At 53.8% G+C, this 19,682-nt stretch overlaps 1 protein-coding gene across 1 annotated transcript in view; it reads right to left on the bottom strand.

Annotated features, from left to right (window-relative positions):
• Positions 1 to 19,190, bottom strand: part of Hcn4 (hyperpolarization activated cyclic nucleotide-gated potassium channel 4) — a 37,424-nt gene extending 18,234 nt beyond the window's left edge. The window contains exon 1 of the mRNA NM_021658.2: positions 18,181 to 19,190. Within this exon, the coding sequence (NP_067690.1) occupies positions 18,181 to 18,965 (785 nt within the window). The 5' untranslated portion in view covers positions 18,966 to 19,190. The remainder of the gene's footprint in view (positions 1 to 18,180) is intronic.
• Between the last annotated feature and the right edge of the window lie 492 nt (positions 19,191 to 19,682).

The raw sequence follows: 19,682 nt of genomic DNA, 5'->3' as shown, positions 1-19,682 counted from the left end.
GGGAAGTGACTCACATACCTTGCCAGCAAAAGTTGCCATAAGAACAAAATAAACCGAGTCCAGTAAAATGTTCTGACCCATGCCCTATACTATTAAATGAGTAAATAAATGACTTCAATCAACTGGCGGGAAAGACATGAAAGTTGGAAGACAGCCCTCCAGGGACTTATTGAAGCAAAACTTCCAATGGGAGTAGGGCCAGGGGCAGGGTGGGGGGAGAGAAGTTTAATAAACAGGAGAGGCATTGACAGAAGCCAGGGACCACAGCACCTGACTGATTAGAAGACAGCACCTATTGCTTTAACGTCCAGATGCCTTGACCTCGGGAAACTCGATCCTCTTGGAGGATAGGTCTTGGGGTCTAAGAGCCAGCCATCCCTTGCAGCTGAAATCTGAGGAGGTGGCTCTTGGCGACTACACTGGGAAGATGAGAGGATTCGGGCTCTGGGAACTGCCCTTGGTCTTGCAGACAGGGTCTCTCTGCTCTTTGCCAGATGGTAGCACAAATCTCTGAACTAAGCCCAAAATTGTGTTCAGCACCGTGGACAGCGTCCGTCACGCCTGCCAGCCCCAGCCTGCAGGCCCTGCCAGGAGAGCTTGGCATTAGCTTCCCTGCTGGCTTCTCCAGTGTATACCACCCTCTCTACTCCCCTAGTCCGGGTGGCCAGAAGTATCTCAAGTGAGTCTTTCTTGTGACTAGCATTTCATGTTGGTGGCTCCTTGAACACTGAAAAGCCTTTGTTCACAAAGAGCCCCCCAGTGCTTGCTGCACAAGGATTTACTGCTTAACTTTGTGCTTCCCGTGCATTAGATCATTTACCCCTCACACTAGTACTACAGCTACTTCTGTCTGTGTTTTACAGATGATAACACTCAGGCTCTAAGAGAAGCATTTGCTTGGGGCCACACGACTGATAAGGAGCAGAGGCAAGATTCAGAGAGATCAGTAAAACTGCAAATTCTGGGCTTGGGTGGGTGAGTGGAGGTAGGCTGTTCTGCAAGGCGCAGGAGACAGATGAGCCTTCCTGGTACTGTGTCACAGTGGACAGGGTCCTACCAAGGTAGGTGCAGACACAGGAGAAGGAAGGATGGTTGGGAAAAACTGAGAGGACCGAACTTGCTGATATCAGGCCTCCTAAGGTCTGGCCTGGGTGAGAGTACAGCAGATCTCTCCAGGATTAAGTCACCTCATCAGTCAGCCAGTCAGCCAGGAACAACTGTACCTATCCTTCAGGAGGGAAGACTGAAGTCCAAGGAACCATGGAATTTCTGAAGCCACAAGATAGATGCACAATGTTCTCACAGCACCCCAATGTCCCTCTAACCACTCAGAAATAACATCACAATCTAAGACAGCCAACCATGGGGCAGGCACCATGCTGTGGTAGGGAAGCAATGGGCAGCCAGAACAAGACGCTCTGCAGTTGACACATGCTAGAATGAGAGGCCTGGTCTCTTCAGTGTCTTTCTCCCTTCCGGTGTTAATGGGCCAAGTCAGAAAGCAAGAGCTGTGCTCTGGTTCAGTCCCAGGGGGTCAGGCCTGTCTCCCCTGGGAAGCAGGCTTTGCCTCCTGTTTGGATCAGGCAGATGGTGGGGAGTAGGATTCCAGAAACTGACATGGAGGGTCCAGGACCCATGTGTGGAAGGATGGAGGGAGAGAAGTTAGGCAAACAGCCCTGGGGTGGCTAAGGGGAAGGGGCTATCTTTCACAGAAATGAGAGTAGAGAAGACAGCAGCAACTCCTGACCTTGAACCCAGAGACTAGACAAGACCCTCTCCTTCCATGTGGGCTGAAGAAGACGGTTCCTCTAGCCTCCTTGTTTCCTCACAAGCTCATGCTTGCCTGAGAGCACAAATACATATACGTGTGTGTGTGTGTGTGTGTGTGTGTGTGTGTGTGTGTGTGCACTACACACTGCACATATGCAAACATGCATACACACATGAGTGTGTTTTTGTAAACACTTGTCCATGCCTCCATTTTGCCCTCAAACCTACACCCCCCTTCAGCAACACCCACATGGATACAATTTTGGCACTAAGGATATCCCCAGGGAATCCTGTCAGCTGTAAGGAAGAGAACGCCATCGTCTTGCCATCCAGATTTTTTCCCATCATTCCATGTTCATCTGAACAGCTCACCTCCTCTGGGCCTCTTTAACCTCTAACCTAAGGTCTTGGCTGGCTTGAGCTCTGGTTTCAGCTCTTAGCAGGCTGCAGGCTCCTGAGGGGGTAGGTCTTTGTCTCAGCCCAGGGTTTCTGGATGCTGCCTTCAGTTCTGGCCCTCCACCGTGTTAAACGGCACCCTGTCTCTTTCTACTCCCCTGTGCAGATGGTTCCTGCTCCAAGCCCCCACCCTCTTCCTAGCACCCGACCTGCCTTCCCACCTGCCTGCAGAATGCTCCCACCTGGAGAGCCAGCTGTCTCCACACCCAGTGAGTACACAGCTGAACTCAGCATCGTCCTCTAAGCTGAAAGGTACAATCTGCATTTCTGTCCCTGAAGCAAGGGCTCACAACCTCTCAGCTGCTCTTCACAGACCTCTCTTACCAGCCTGCCCTCGTACGCCCCTCAGAAGATACCGGGTCTTCTCTCACTTCCTGTGTTGCTGCCTCAGGTCACCCTTGCTGACCTAGATCTGAATCTCTGCATCTTTGCCCCACCTCTTACGTGGCCCCCACCCTCCATTGTTTGCCCCCTGCATTATCTCTCCAAGTCATGAGCAAGCTACCATTCGCCTGAATCTTACGGGGAGCCTGTAAAACAGAAGACCTAAGCTCCAATATGGCAACCCAGCCGCCCCTTCTTCATCCCCTCAGCTCCTTCACAGGAGCCAGCAGGACCCCTGTCTCCCCCCTCCCAGGCTCATACTCATCCACCGCCTTGTTCCTCCATAGCCACCAGCTTTAGAAGGCCCTTTCCCTTCTCTGAGGCCCAAAATCCTCATCTTCACATGGCCGACCTGTGTTCTCTGCCTTGGGTCTGAGCGTCTATGTTAGCAGGTTCCCACTCTCCCTTCATCCTCAACTTCCCACCCTCCCCGCCAGCCCTTCCACAAATCACAGGAGCCTTCGCGTCTTGGGAGAGTGATGAGAGCTGAGACAATCTCCTCCAGTCGTGCACTATCTGCCAGTTTTCCCTTTCAGCAAAGGAACTGTCCCATGGTGACAGGCGGTGAGACATGGGACAGCAGTCAGCAGTTGTTAGGCACCTGCTACCTGCCAGGCACTAATCTGTATGGGGATTGTCTTCCTTTTGTCCTCTTAAAGACACTAAGAAGCAGACACTGGTTATGCCCATTTTATGACAGGAGACTGAGGCCCAGTAAGCTGAGAACTTTGCTATGTAGAGAGTGGATCAAGAATTCAAGGGCAAGCAGCCCGACTCCAGAGCCCTGCCCTTCACAGTTCCATAGAAGTAGAAGTTAGGCTGGTATTTTGTTACTCCCAACCTCTGTTCTCCTTTCCCTCCATCCCCCGAACTCTTTACCATACACTCTCCTCAGCTCTTCACTCGCTGATCCATCCAGTCCCTTTAATGAACCTAGACTATCGTTCTTCCCAGAGCCCCTCACACCTCAAGGTCAGGGTGAGTCAGCATCCTCCCTGCTTCCTGCTGTCACTACCTGCCTCTGGTAGAAATGCCTACCAGATCCTTTGGGCATCCTGTCATCCCTTGGCCATCTTCCAGCATCCATCTGCCACCCATGGGACCGTGGCAATCCTGGCACCTGGTTTGCAACCTTCCGTTCCACTCTGTCCTGCCACCACCCTGGGTGACTTCCGCTCTATACTGTGGGCGCAGACAGACCCAGGCTCTTGGGAGCTAGAAACCCCAACACTAATCACCCCTCTTACTGTCCACTGCAGCCTCACACCCTACGCCACGTGAGCACCCACAATTGCCCCAGCTTGGCACGCGCAGTGCAAGAACCTTTCCACCCTCCCTCCTTTCTGCAGATGCGCTAGCTTCAGGGTCCCAGAGCTACAGTCTGCTGACTCTTCACGCTCTCCCCCAAAGAGCTGCCTGTCCCAGACTCGATGGTCCAGCCCTCCCTTCTCTAAGCACAGCCTCACCTCTCATGTTGACCTTTCTGGAACAGTCTTCCCAAAAACACAGCCCTGGCCTGGAGAGGGAATCTTTCTTTCCATGCCCGCTTGTGGCTCAGCAAGAATGCCTACCCACTGGACTTAACACCCAAGCTCCCGCACAACTCCTGTCCCCACTCTCAGCTGTGCCCTCAGCCCTGACAGGACGTTCCAGGAGATCACAGTGGATGCCCAACCCACCCACCCACCCCTGGCCCCTCTTCAAGAAACTCTGATGCCCCTCCAACTAGCAGACACCACCATCTTCAACTCCACAGAGAAGGGATAAGCCGGCAGAATGTCCCTTCCCTCTTTGCCACCAGACTTCTTGGCTCGTCCTCGTCCTCTCTTTCTAGACACGAAGGAGCCTATGACTCTTTCACCTGCTTCCGGAAGCTAGCCCGTTCCCCTCTCCAGGGACCCTGTCTTGCCCACCTCCACTGTACCTCCCTCTGCAGGCATCCTTTCCCAGTGGTCTCATGTAGCCCAGGCTAGACTCCATCTAGACAAATAGCAAAGGACGACCTTGAACATCCTGCTTCCACCTCCTGAGTGAATAAATGGACTGCAGGCACGTGCCGACATGCCTGGCTTTGTGCCGTTCCAGGGATTGAACCAGGGCCTCATGCATGTTTGACTCACACTCTACAGAGCGACAGCCCCAATTCAGCCTTTTATTTTCAGCTACAGCCAGAGCCGCGAGTCCAGCCTGCAGGCCACGGTGGCAGAAGCCCCTGCCACCCTCACTCTCTCTGACAGGTTCCTGCTTGCTATGCCCCTCCTTGGCTTCACATCCCAGCCATCTGCTGGCTGCCTTCCAGTGAGTGGACCCTGCTGGCCTCTGTCCTGGGCTTTCATGTCAAGCTCTCCCTAGTCATAGCTGACCTATTCGTCTGCTATCACCCTCTCAGCTCAGGTGTCTAGAGGGGAGCATGCTCCCTCTACCACCTCCTTCCTGCCCAGCCCCCCTCAGGCCCCAGGGTTTCCCCACAACAGTGGAGAGACTGCTCTTTTCCTCCCACCCCCGCCTGGCCACCAGGGCTCTATTTTTAACCCACCTCAAAATCTCTGACTCAGAATCACAGGGCTCCCAGGTAGCTGCTCCTAGCTGCCTCGGCTGCTGCAGACACAGACTCACAACCAAGGGTTGCCAGCTGGGCTCGGGCTGTGGGTCTGAGCACGTCTTTCTACTGTTTCCACAATCACCCATCGGCCACTTGAGTAACAACTGTTTTGTTCTCAGAGTAGGTCTCTGAATGACCCTTTAGCCCTTGTCTCTGCTAAGGTACATCACTAGTTAGGCTAAAGGCTCAGCCCCTCATCATGGAGTGAAGGCTAGTATCAGCCACTCAATGGGAACAAAGCAAGCTGTAGGCTATGGCCGACCCACCCCTTCCAGACAACGATCCTTCAGCTATGGGCTATAGGCACCTGGGTGTCTGCTCAAGGTCTGGGTTCCAGCAGGTGAGGATGGGACCTGACATCTATCTGTATGGCTGACAGGTTCCTCCATGTTGGATTAGCTAAGATACTCTTCTTTCCCTGGTTTAGACAGGGTCTCTTGTAGCCCAGGTTGGAAGGACTTTGAACTTCTGACCCTCCGGCCTCCACCTCTGCCGAGTGCTGGGATTAGGGGTGTGTGCCACCACACCGGGTGTATGATGTGACAGGGAATGACCTAGGGTTTGTGTATGCCAGACAAGCGCTCTAGCAGTTGAGTGGCATCCCCAGCTCCTGAGACACTATCTGACCCGTTATATAGTGTATCTAACCAGCACATGCTGGTCATCATCATTATCATTCTGTACCAACAAAATGCAGGGCCTAGCCTGGGAGTTGTGGGGATCCTGTGAGGTTTTACCTGAAGCAGCAGTCTCTCTGAGAGATGGGCAGACCCACTCCACAGGGGAGCTGCTGACATAGAGACTAACTCAATGGCAAAGGTTACCTATGCTGGGAAAGAAGGCGCGCTTATTTGGTTCTGCATCACAGAGGCATGGCTGCCAGAGGGAATTCAGCCAAGGCTCAAAGGGAAAGAAGGGGACAGTGTGGCCTGCTGGCTACTGCAGCCTCAAAGAGGAGCAGAGGGTAGGAGGCTGACTGTGTCCAGGGGTCAGTGCTGTGACCTGAACGCAGTAAGAGAGCAAGGGCAGGGGCCTAAGTGGTCTCCATCTCTTTGTGTCTCCAAGTTGCTGTGGTACCTTGCATTAGTTCCTGTCTCTCATGGCCCTCCTCAGATTCCCCAGCACCACCATGGGTACACAGAGAGGACAAGGCCAAGCACACTGAAGGCACCATAGAGGTCAGAGAGGCTGAGCCTGGAGACAGAAAAGGAAGGAGGTGTGGCTCAGCGGACTCAGCCTGATGCCTGTATGGAGGAAAGACAGGGATGCCCTGAAAAGCGGGCCCAGAAGCTAGGATTCTTCTGGGAGCTTCAGGAACCATGGGGATTGTAGCTTTCCCTGGGAATGGACTGATACCACACCTCTCCATGACATGTATTCTCCTCCTAGCCTGACTGCTGGGGACACTTTGAGGTGATAACCCATTACTTTTCTCAGAGGCTGAGTTCTCTGTATACACACAAACTAGAATATATGTACGTGCATACATGTGTGCACACACACAGGCACACACAGAGGCATGCACACATACGTGCACACGCATACACACACATACACACATACACATGCACATGCACATAGGCACACACAGAGGCATGTACACATACACATAGGTACATACACACACATACAGAGGCACGCACACACACACACACGCGTACACACAGACGCACACACATACACATGCACACACACATAGGCACACACAGAGGCATGTACACATACGCATAGGTACATATACACACACAGAGGCACGCACACACACGGGTGCACACACACATACACACGCACAGGCACACACAGAGGCATGCACACATATACATAGTTACACACACACACACACACACACACACACACACACACACACACACACCCAAACTGCACAGCAAGGGACATCTGCTTGTTCTACAGCACTTCAAGTTTTCAGGATGCTGAGCTGCCCCAGGCTAGCCACCCAGAATCTTCACATTCCACTGGGCAAGAGGAGATCTAAAGAAAACGAGGAGGGAACCAACACTTAACAAGCTTAGATCTACTCTGGAGAATCAAAGACTCAAGTACCACTCCCCCAGGAGCCTTCCAATCTACCATTCAGGAGCCTGGGACAAAAATAGAGAATTGTTGTAGGGGAGCACGTGAGTGCCGCCCTGCCCCCAAGGGAAACTAGGTACCTGGCCTCACCTGCCCTTGGACAGAGGCCTGCTAGTGTGAAAGAGAAAATGCGCTCAAGTTTCACCAAGGCCTCCATGGGTTTGGACCACAGTAACTATGGTAGGGAGGACCCATAAAGCAAAAGTTTGCTGTACACCCTGATTTTGCTGAGGCGCATTAGCTGAACAGTAAGGGTCCTATTGGGGTACCTGGGCTCTGAGGGCCTGGGGCTAGATGGATCCCTAGGTCTCCCCAGGAAAACTGTCTTAACAAGGAGTCTGGGCAAGGGCTGAGCTCCTTGAGTGCCCTCCGAGCCTGGTTCTCAAGATTCTGATTTATAACAACCTGTATGAAGAAAGGTAGGAAAGGGTTCACTAGATAAGAGGGCCTGAGCCTCTGGGTAGGGCGTGGGGCAGAGGAATCAGAATTTGACTAGAGTCTTAGGGAGCTAAAGCCAGACTGAGACAAGGCAGGGCTACCACAGCCGATGCTTCAGGCCAGAGGGCCCTTAGGGAAGCCCACCACGTGGGCTCCCAGAGTGTTTAGTAGCTTGAGGCAGCAGGGGGATGTGTAGGCTAGACTTTTGTCGACTTTACTCAAGCTGGGGTCATCTGGGGAGAGAGGACTTCAGTTGAGAAAGTGCTCTCAGTGGAGTGCCTGTAGGCAATTCTACAGGGCATTTTCTTGATTAATGGTTGATGTGGCAGGGCCCAGCTCAGTGTGGGTGGGACTACCCCTAAGACAAGTGGTCCTAGGTTACATTAAATAAACAGACTATACAAACCGTGAGGAGCAAACCCAGTCAGCAGCACTCCTCCAGAGCCTCTGCATCAGTTCCTACCCTGACTTCCTTCCCCTAATGGTGGACTGTGATCACGATGTGGAAGCCAAATAAACCCTTCCTCCCCGTGTGACTTTTGGCTACGGTGTTTATCACAGCAGTAAAAGGTGAATGGAGACAGGGTGTTTTCTAGAACTGAACCTGCCTAGCCTCATTCTGGAGGGGCCAGATTACATAAAGACCTCGGGGTCCCTGCAGTGGCCACCACCCAGGCTGGGGAACCCTCATTCTTCTCCTATTCAAACAGAGAAAAGAGACCACAAGGGTAAGCTTCAGCTAAGCCCACCAGCTAGACTGGCTTTTGATTCCCACACTGCCCTGGGCCTGTTCTGGATGCTGCTTTCCAAGAGCCTCTGAGGCTGGAACAGCCACTTTCATAGCTGGCAGTCCTAGTGGCCCCTGGGTTCCTCCAACCACAGTCACCTATTGGGACCTGCAGGCTCCTTGAGTCCTGACACTGAGTGCTCTTGACAGACTAGCTCTGGGCTTTCAGGAATGGGCAAGTGCCCTTGGGAGCTGTCCCCAGGAGTGAGGAAGAGGACACAGTCCGACCTTAGGCAAGAAGGTGACATCATTTTCATTAAGCTCCTGTTCCAAGTTGGTGTCTGGGTAGGAACACAGCAATGAAAACAACAACAGCAGCAAAGTCTTCTTACCTTCCCCTCCACAGGTCTGGGAGCTAACAGAGAGCCCCCACCGTGGCCCCTGCACCCAAGGGCTAGCACGTCCTCAGCAGAAAGATGTCAGAGGTGCCCCAGCTACTCCAGGACCAGAGGCTATAGAATGGCAGTAACTTGCCTGCCTTGGCTCAGTAGTCGAGGTTCTTTCTTGTCAGCTCTTCTGGTCAGCAGGGCCCTGCTGGCTCAGTTTGCACTAATGGGGTCAGGATTGCAGGCTCAATATCTATTTGTGCAATTAGCTCTGCTCTCTTCTCAGGCTGAGCCTGAGTCCTGACCCGGGATGCTGAGAGAGGAAAGAACCTTGCTGAGGTTCCGTGGCAATGATTTGAGGACAGACTCCTGGTGCAGGGAAGAAGGCTCACATGTAAGCAAACTCAGAGTGGGAAGGCAAGGGCTCCAAGTTAGCTAACCTGGGCTCATCTGCAGAAATGTCTCAGCTAGACCACAATTCTTCTAAAAGGTGTTACATGAATCAAAGAGACCTAAGTGTATGAGAATCGATGAGACCAGGGTGCCTGCAGGTCTTCGTGGGAAGAAACAGGCGTCTTATATCTTCTGAGAAACTGCAGAAAGTAAAACCTATGATTGGCCGGGCATTCAGTGGCCAGGGACTTGCGTTAATCATTGACAGGGGCTGCTCCAGCCTTCAAGGGGACTGCAGGGTAATTACTTCTGGGCTCCAGGCCACACGCTCAGTGACATTATGACAGTGCTGTCTGCCTTCTGGGCCTTGTGGGAAAGGAGAAGGGAGTCTCCTCCAAGGCTGTTGCAAGGCTCAGGACAAGTACACGGCAACAGCAGAGGCAGGCAGGCAGGCAGGCAGGCAACAGAGCCAGGAGCCTGGGAGTTAAGAAAGCAGAACCGAAAAGTACAGATTCAAAGAACCAGAGTCTGGTAACACCCACCCTAAGCAGGAGGCTCAGTCTGCCAACCACCATCTTCCTAGAAAGCACGCAGAATGATTCTCCCTCCCTCAGACCCAGCTCAGATTGTCCTTTACTCACCGTGCATCCACACTGGCCTGTCTTTTTCCTGTCTCCCCAAACAAGCCCCAGAGACCTCACAAGGAGCCAGCATCCTCCCCTGTCAGGTGAGTGGTGACTTTCCCATAACATATGGAAACAGTCTTAGAACATAGACTCCTGGAGGGCATGACCCCCTTCTTGCTCCTCCTCAAGCCCAGAAAACAATGCATTAGCCAGCCTTGTTATATATTAATTTCTGAAAGCCTCGTTCACACAGACATAACACATCCACCCACATGGGTAAATGTTAGACATAAAACCAGCAGTATAATTATCAGGCCCCCACAGCTGCTGGGATCAGACCCGGAAACCCTACTGCATGCTCTGTGGAGTTCTGCATACCCTGGGCAGAGGGAGGCCTGCAATGGAGTCCATACACATTGTGGGCCCATCTCTAGGCTTTATTCTACATGCACCTCAGGCCTTGCTGCCTAGCTGGGAACACCAGACATCAGCCCCAACAATGAGAGGCAGAGTTGGGTGGGGAGCAGTCATGTATGAGACTCGGCAGTTCCAGCAGTGGTGACATGGCCACTTATTTGTAATTTGTGCTTTGCCTACCAGTGTGGACCAAAGGCAGCCGACTCAGATGCTAGGAGGCATAGGAGCTTCAGGAAGGGAGGGGGCACAAGGTTCCTACCCCAAGATCAGGGCCTCCAGGAAGACACTGAAATTAGTTCACAAGCTTTGCTCTGGGCCCTGTACCAAGCCTTTATCTTATGAGCCCCTGGTTCTAGTCATGACTGATCTTTGGTCCTGCTCATAAGCTGAGCCTTGATCCCCAATCACAAGCGAAGTCCTAGTGACCACACTCTGAGTCTAGACCACATTCTCAGACTGAGCCCTGACCTTCACCAGAGACTGAACTCTGATTCTGACCAGAGAATGATCCCAGGTTCCAGACACAGGCCTCAGCTGAGTCCCGATCTCTACACCCTCACTTTCTTAAAGGATCCAATAAAGAGTCCACAGCACGATATGTTTCTCTAGTGGACCAAACACAAACACCCTGGCTGTTTGTCCCTCTTCCTACTGGAACAGGGACTTAGATGGTATCCTGGTGTGCTAGCAAAGTCCCAGCAGTTAGGCCCTGCCAGGGGAGGACCAGGAGGGTAGGCCTCTGGACCTTTGTAGAGAGACATCACATAACCCAGTGGGTTCTGGTTGACATATACAACCTTCCAAGCTTTCCCTGCTCCCCTGCTTCTGTCTACACAAGGAACACACTAGACAAAGGGCCTGCTTAAGGCTTTCCTTTGGGGCTCTGAGCCTAATAGATTCCCTGTACCTGGTGGTTACCCCTTTTCTTGAGCCCCTTCATAATACTGTTTTGAGTCTCAGGAGAACATTCCCTAGGAACACTTGCATAATTAAGTGTTTAAAGCAGAGGAGAGGGGTAGGGGAGGAGAAAGGAGGAGTGACAGAGGACATGTTAGGAGTCCTGAAGAGGGGGCTGTTTCTTCCCCATGATGAGATTTGGAATGAATTGCTCCCTGACCCTCTGAGTAACCTTTTCTATGAACTGAGTGTGATTAAATCATCTGGGGGCCACTTTGAAGAGCAAACGAGATAAAATATATCCAGTTCCCCACATGACCTGGAATATGACAGCCACTTCATTCATGATGGCAGTTCTTGGGCTATAGACCTGCCTGACTTCAGAGTCTCCCTATTTGAGTGAAGGCTTATGAACTCAGAAGTGATAAGGGTTCGGGTAGCTAGATGGTCAAGGGCAAGCTGGATATGAAAGAGATGGCATAGGAACAGCTGGGCCCAGGGACTGGAGACAAGACGGGAAGACTAAGCATATGGGAAGCCTAGGAGGTAGACCACTGGCTTTCCTGCATGCCAGACTATGAGGTGAAGACGCTGAGGCCAAAGCTGCTCTTCTCAGTTCTTTTGAGAGAAGTTCCCAGCCCTACCCTCCACTTGTGTGTGTGTTGGGGGCGGGGGGATGGAGCAGGAAGGGAAAGAGGGAAAGAGAGAACATCTACGACATGTTTGCAGGTGTGTGGAAGCCAGAGGTCGTCATCAGGCAGTTTACTCGATTGCTCTCCACCTAATTTTTTGGGATAGGCTCTGTCACTAAACTCTGGCTATGTGGCCTGGCTAACCAGTCCCAGGGATCCTCCTGTCTTCACCTCCACATTGGGATTAAAGGCACAAGATTTTGAACCTGATTTTTAAAAGTTATTAATGTGAATACTGGGCATCCAAACTGACAACCTCAGTACTTACAGAGCAAGCACTTTACTGTCTGATCCATGTCCTCAACCCCTATATATCCAGGTCCTACCTTGCTATCTTAAAGCATGGGCTCACATCTGTCACAATGCACTATGCCAGGCAAACAGCTTATCTCAGTGCTGGATTTGCTCCACAGGATGCAGAGTACCCAAGTGCTCTGTGTTATCTCGGGCATCTGCTGTGCCAGAGGACTCAACAGCTCTCTCTCAGTACTGCCTCCTGCCCCAGCTCTGGGTGGGGGTGATGGTAAAGTGTCTTGAGTGGCTTCCTAGCCCTTGGGACCACAGATTTCCAGGTCCCTGGCAATGCTCTCCCAGCAAGGAAGCCTGACTGGCAGAGAACATCCTTTCCAAAGCCAAGACAATGCCCCTGCCCTCCCGTGGCCCTCTCTGGCTGGGAAATGTGGATTCTTCAGCATCCCCTGGGTCCAAGCAGGACTGCCTGGCTGGCCTCTGTGGCCTTTCTATTAATTAGAAACTGGCAGGCGCAGCTTTGTAAGAGCTCTCAAGTCAGGCTGGAGTCATGGCCGCCTCAGTTATATGACAAGCCCCCAAGGGACTGGGCCAAGACCTCCTGTGCTACATGGTTTTCCCCTTGGTATCCAGGGCTGTGGCAGACACGAGGGCTACTCGGGCTTCTCTGACACTTGTCCACCCTGTTATCTGACTGCAGGCTAAGAGAGGGAGAAAAGTTGACAGGTGAGCCTCTCCCACAGGGAAGGCTGCTGGTCAGGGACAGGAACAGAGAAGGAGAACACAGGATCAGAACAGATCCCCTGCTCAAGGTACTAAGGCAGCTGCTATCCAGGATGTCTCTGTTCCCTTCCAGCTTGCCACTGTCACAGCTACCTGTCACCTCTGGACTCTCACTGGCAATGTCTACCTACTCAGGAAATCTCATTGCTGTAAGATATCCCTAAGTACTCTGTCTCTTTGTTCCCTCTCTCAGACCTCAGTCTCTGATCCTTAGGACAGGAGAGAAACTGAAAGACTGGTGACATGGAGTGACAGGTGTCCTCTGGTCACCTAGTCTTCTCCTGCTCTTCAGCTTCCCCAGAAGGCAGTATGCAAACCCAAACCAAACCTGTAAGGGCAGGAGATGAGGCTGTGACATCCTGGAGTACAAGCTGATCTCTGAAGTCCTGGCCCCACCTAGCTGTATAGGTCCCAGCTGAACTGAAACTGGGGCTGGAGGCAAGGGTTCCATTGCCAAAGGTATAGGAATCAGTCTCAGGGCCCTGCAAGCCTTCCTTCAACATGCGGGCTATAAGTTCAGGACTCCACGCCTGGTCCCAGGGCACCAGGAAAACCATCACACACAGGAAGCTGCATTCTAACTGGGTCCCAGAATGAAACGGATAACACTCCAATGAGAAGCTTCATTAAAACGACCAGAGTACCACTCAGTGCCACAAGGTCGCCAGGAGGGATGAATGAGTGGTTTGGAGAAACATAAGGAAGTCCTGGAGGCGTGAAGCCTTCCAACCTGGAGAGGAGGGCAGATGAACAGGCAGATAGGAGAACACTGTCAGGTTTCCCTATAGGACGTCCGCCACCTACCAGCATGAAAGCCTCATTTTATTAAACCCAATAGGTAGAGACAGGGCCAAACAAGAAGGAAGCCCCCACACCCATCAAGCAGTTACCAGGCTTAAGAGCTAGAACCAAGCTACAGGGAGAACCCTGTAGTCAAGGGGCTTAGCCCTCTGGCCCAGTGGGTTTCCAGGCACCGGTACCTGTGAAGACGACATGTCCGAAGCTCTACCGGCTCTACTGGGGAATACTGCACCGCTGGAGAGTCCGCTGCCCACTGTGCCACCAGACAGCACCACCCGGGCAGCTCACCTTGGAATTCCCCTCTGCACCAAGGCGCCCTCCCCTCCCTGCTGCCTGTGCCTGCTGTGTCTTTCACCCAGCTTCCCACATACCCAGCAGGAACAGCTGGTCCAAAAAAGGCTCCCCTTAGAAAGGGCCTCCAAACTCCCAGAACCAGGCTGCGTCTTTCCTGAACAGTCCTTCCAAGGCTGCAAGGGAAAGTACATGGAAGTGAGACTGAGAAAAGAGCCAGGCCGTGAGCCCCCAAACCCTCTCCTTCCCTCTCTCAGGCATCTAACTCTGATCCCTGACTACTCGTGCACTCTGCCAGCAACGGGAGACCCAAGTCCAGATCACAGAGGGAGACCCAGACCCCACTCACATCGTACTAGGCCCCAAGGAAAACTAATACCCTACCCCCACCAGAGCCTAGACCCTCTCTTGGCACGGCCTCTGCAGTGGAACCCACAGCCATCAGGCCCCACGTAATTCTCAGTTTAGGGGTGCTTCAGACACAGGAAACTGTGTGCCGCATTTCGTGTGCCTAGACTTATTGTGTATTTCTCTCCATACTGACTTGGTAGTTTCTAACAGAGTATCCATAAAGTCCCTGATGACACACTAGTTCAGGATCCCTGGCCGGAGCCCAGGGCAGAGGTCCATGTAGTCCACCTGTGACCCAGGGGAGGAAAGATTGAGGGCAGGGTAGGTATTTGACCCACCCTGTAGACGCTCAGATAATCTGTGTACCTACGGTAGTTCAGTTTGTGCCTAGTGTAGAAATGAGTAAGAGGAGTCCCATTTTCTGGGCAGGAAAACTGAGGTTCACAGAAGGCTGATAACTCAAGCAGGGCCAAATAGCAAACAGGTTGGGCAAGGGATGTGTACTGAGCAATGGCATTGGTCTGGTGCAGGGACTAGCAACACAAAGTCTACTTAGGCAACTTCTAGGACCTAACATCATCGCAGTGTCTAGAATTCCAAAGCTCAGCTGCTCTGGCCCCAATAAAAAGATGCTTTTGGATCCTTCAGTCTCTTCCTTTCCTCATGGATTTAAAAGGATCAAGCAAGGAGGGGAGGCAAACCAAGCTTTGGCCTGCTCTATTGTCAAGGCCAAGTCACTGTTTGGGGCACGACGTTAGACCCAGAGCTCCAGATAAGAAATTTCCTAACAACCACCATGCCCACCCACACATCCCCAAGACACAGTCCCCAACACGTACACAACCAGGTCAACTCCCTGAGCCCAGTGTTTGAGATTTTGGCTAACCAGCCTCTGCGACAAAAGTAACTGCACCTTCTCTCAGGGTCCCTCCTTACTCTCTTTCTTCCCCTTCTCATCTTCTGGGGAAACCAGCATTATCTAACTAATGTGTTGGGTGTTCTTAGGTTCCAACCGTCAAACCCAGTCTCCTAGGATAGACATCCACTGGGAGAAAGGAGCTCTTCTGGGACCTTGGTCCATAGCTTGGGAACATGTCCTGAGGGTTGCCACATGCTGGTCTCATCCATTAACGAACTTAAGTATAAACTTCGAATGCCAATGAGGTGTTGGTGAAGAAGGGACATCGGAAGCCTTGGGAACTACAGAAGCCATGGGAGTAGCCAGAGTGATGATGGAACAGACATGGAGCAGAGATGGCCTAGTCTCTCTCAGTCACTGCCCAAGTTATGGTACATCTCAAAGCAAGCCCATGCCTTCCCAGGAAAAGATACCCGAGCCCTCCTCGCCCCAGGCAGGAGATGTCAGGAGCAGCCCATCACAGACAGCCCTGAACTCCAAACCGCAAACTCAATCTATCATGGTTTGCTGGTGATTCTTTATTAAACCAATTCTGCAAGATCAATGCTTCCTGCCAGTCAAAATGATGAATAAATCCTCTGTGGGTCTGGGAAGTGCTTGCAAAAGCTCTGGTGGGCGATGATGTCTGTCTCTGATAAAGATCCAAGGCCAGCACCCAAAACTTTGTGGTTCAAGGCTTGAGTTCTCCGGGGTGGGGGGGATGGGGGGAGTGGTGGCTTGGAAGGAGTGATGAAAGGTTTTCTAAGCTCAGCAGATTGAGCTAATCCCTTGTTTCTTGACTTCTAAAGCCAAGACTAGCTGTTTTGGCCTGAGAGACAGAAGGGCTCGGCCACTGGCCTCCAGAGACTCACACACTCTGCCTTAGACCTGTTTTCCACCCTACAGACCTAGCACCAGACAAGGCTGGGCATAGAAGATGAGCAGTTCTGGCTACAGTTTCTGTTGCTTGTTACAAACCACATTGAACCCCAGTTGGACCCTTGATTGGTGTCTATCTGTCAGTTGTTTGGTGCCCAGCCTCTCCAATGTCTCTAAAGCCTGGGTCAGTGGGGGCTCTACAACAAGGGGACTGCAAGTTAGCATGTTATAAATAGCACAGGTAAGACTAGGAAGCTTTGGGTGTGTGAGTGGGGGGAGGGAGGAATGGACAGAGGGATGGATGGCTTCAGTCCCAGATCTTCACCATCTGAAGGAGGTGAAGATAGGGCTTTGCAGCCAGAAGTTCTCCATCAATTCCTTCCTGTGAGTGGAGATAAGGCATGCCTGAGGTTGATAATGGGCTTGAAGGTAAGTGTGAATGGAAGTTTTCCCACCACAAATATGGACAGAAGTTGAGTACTTGATTGGAGCACATTAGCAATCTCAAGGGATCAATCAATACTGGACCTGTCTGTCAACAACTCTGAGGAAAGAGAAGCCTGGGACACTCAGGGACAGTGGGGGCAAAGGAGCCATGCCTCCTGTCCACTTCTCCCTGGTTCAGCAGTAGCATCAGCTCCCAGTCCCAGATATGGGAGTTCACGAAGGCTCCTACCAAGAGTCTGCCTTTGCTCACATGGTTTGAAGACTGCAGCTCTGTCAGCAAGCCTCCTTGCCCTCTGAGAATAGGAAGCCTAGAGACTAGGGTTAGAAAATAGCAATCTCCTAAAAGAAAGGGGGGAAAGGAACCAAAAGAGGGTGCCTCTCCTTATTCACCACCTATTTTAAGCCACCAAAGTGTTGTCTGACTGGTCATTCCCAGCCAAAGAAATCTCTCTCATTGGATGGAAAATAGCTTTGCTCTCATTACAAATCCAGCTTCCCTGGAGTTTGTAAAGAGGCTCTGGTCGGCAAAATGTTCCTTTATACAGGCAGGCCAGCAGGTAGGCAGGCAAGGGAGATAAACAGGGCAGGACACAGGGAGAGGACAAAAATCCAGCAAGATCTTCATCCTAAACTAGTGTGCTAGGAAGGCCTCAAGAGACAGGAGAGAGTGGGGACTCAGAACCTTGACTGAGACAAAGGCATTCCCAATGCAAACCCAGAGGCAATTCATAGCCCCTCATCGACACAGCTCAGTTCACAGGCCCAAGTGGTATCCCCTGATCATTGGCATTAGACTTAGGAGGTGCACGAGGGGACAGGATCCCTCTCCCTGACTGGTCTAGGGACCCATGAGAGACCTCGTGGTTGCTCGAGTCTAGAGCATTGGAATAGGGATGGGACATTGGAGCAGTTGGGGATCAATAGGCAGTTGCATGTCAGTTAGGACAGCAGACATAGTCGCTGACCACTCTGAGCAAGGTCATTCTGCCCTGCCTGTGTGAAAGCTAACTGTGTAGGGTACCTTCTCCTGATACACCACTCAACATGAGGAGCTGGCTAAAAATGTGCAGAGGGCTTTCATCCTGGGCCCGAGGCCCCGGCAACCTCAGACTCCAGGGATCTGCCTGCAGCTTCCCAAGCCCAGCAAAGATACTAATACCTGCAGTCAGCACCCAAGGAGCTGACCCAGCTGCTAAGATGGCTATCTCCCTCCATGACCCTTCTCTGCAAGCTGAATGACCCGGAGCTGCCTCTAGGATGGCCACCTTGACTCTGCAGCCTCCAAGGGGGAGGTGCGTGGCTTGGACAAGCAGAGCTCTACCCTGGCTGCCGGCAGGGCTAGGCCAAACTCGGAACACCTTTGAGCTTGCCTCCAAAGTGGCCCAGACCCCCGGAATGGAGAAAACAGGAGCCTGAAGACTGAGGAAGTTCCCAGTGTACTGCAGGATGTCCGGGGGTGTCTGGGACACTCCAGGAGCCCCACTTCTCTTGGAGCTCCCAGCGCAAGGAAGGAAAGTTAACTCGGGCTGGGAGGCAGGTCTGGTAAGAAAACATGCCTGCAACTACACAGGGCACCCACAGCATCCCCACCTGGCCTCTTACCTGAAGTCGCTGTAGGGGTGGATAATCCAAAACCCAGCTGACTTAACCCTCTCCTGCTCACGCTCCACTGCTTTCTGGCTGCCGAACATCCTTAGCGAGAATTTGTTGACCCCAGGTTGCAGCATGGCACCGAACTGGCGCTGCATGAAGCCGCTCTGGCCCAGGCGCACCTCGGCCTCAGGGAGGATCTGGTCGCTGGCGGCCGCGCCTCCTTCCACTTTGATAGCTGTGTCCGCCGAGGGCTGCTCGCAGGAGGCGGAGGCCGGCTGCGGCGGCTGTTGGGGCGGCGGCGAGGCTGCGGGTTGTGCCGCGGCGCCCGGGCGCTCGGGCTCGGTCGCCAGGCCCGGGGGCGTCCTGTCCTCGCCGGGGGACGCATCGCCCTCAGCGGCGATGAGCCGCCGCTCCTCCGCGGAGTCATGCAGGTGCCCGAGACTGCTGCCGCCCCCTGCTCCACCACTGCCGCCGCCCCGGCTGCCCAGCGAGGCCAGACTCCCGCGGAAGCGCCTGCAGTCACCGTTGGTGCTGGACTTGCCGGCGCTGCGGCCCGGCCCCTCGCTGTCTGCCGCCCCGAGGGCCGCACCCCGGGACTCGGAGCAGCCGGCGGCCACCGAGGGCGAGGGCGAGGGCAGCGGCCGCAGCCGAATGCTCCTTCGGCTTGGGTCCTGGAGGCCCCCGGCCCCCTCTTCCTCACCATCCTCTTCCTCGTCCATGATCCACGCCTTGGCCCCCACCTGCTGCGGAAGGCTGTAGAGCCGCTTGCGCATGGACGGCGGCAGCTTGTCCATGGTGCCAGGGACTGGGCCGGGGGCAGCGGTGCGGGTGCGGCACGGGGGACCCGCTCCAGGTGCGCCTGCCAGGGAGGACTCGTCCTTCGCTGCCTCACGAGCCCATGATCTCGCCGGCTGCGCGCCGAGGGGAGGCTCCTAGTCCGGCTGCGGGTCCCCGGGTTCGCCGCGCTGCACCTCCTCCCGGGCCGGGCTTGGGCGCGGGGACCCCACGTTCCCTCCCTCTCTTCCCTCCCTCCTGCGATCAGGGGCGCGGCGCGCGGCCGGGCTCCAGGCGCCCCGCCCCCGCGGGGAACAATGGGCGCGGGCAGCGGCGGCGCTGCGGCCACTGCGCTCCGGGAACCGCTCCCGAGCGCAGAGCGCACTGCCCGCGCGGTTCTCGGGAGTGAGTCCGGCGGGTGTCTGGGGCTGTCAGTGCGTGTGACCGCCGGGGCTCTGCGGCCGGCCGCCCGGGTTCTCGCTTTGCCTCCTCGAGCTGAGCCCAGCCGGCCCGGTCCTGGGGACTCCCGTCTCAGCCGAGCGGAGCCTAGCGGCCCGCCGGGCTTACATCAGCCGCCGCCTCTCCCGGAGCGCCCTCCGGCAGCGCTCGGGCTCCCGCGCCCCGGAATATTCATGAAGCCGCCGCAGCTCGCGGGTTGCCATAGGAGCGCCTTCTGCAGCCCGGCCTGCCTACCTGGGCTTCTTAAAGGGGCAGCGGCGTCCCAGCCCAGACATAGA

The sequence above is a fragment of the Rattus norvegicus genome, chromosome 8 (assembly GCF_021556685.1).
Source record: "Rattus norvegicus strain SHRSP/BbbUtx chromosome 8, alternate assembly SHRSP_T2T, whole genome shotgun sequence".
NCBI classification, from domain to species: domain Eukaryota; kingdom Metazoa; phylum Chordata; class Mammalia; order Rodentia; family Muridae; genus Rattus; species Rattus norvegicus.
Note: the sequence above shows the minus strand (reverse complement) of the source record. Positions and strands in the feature narration are given on the sequence as shown.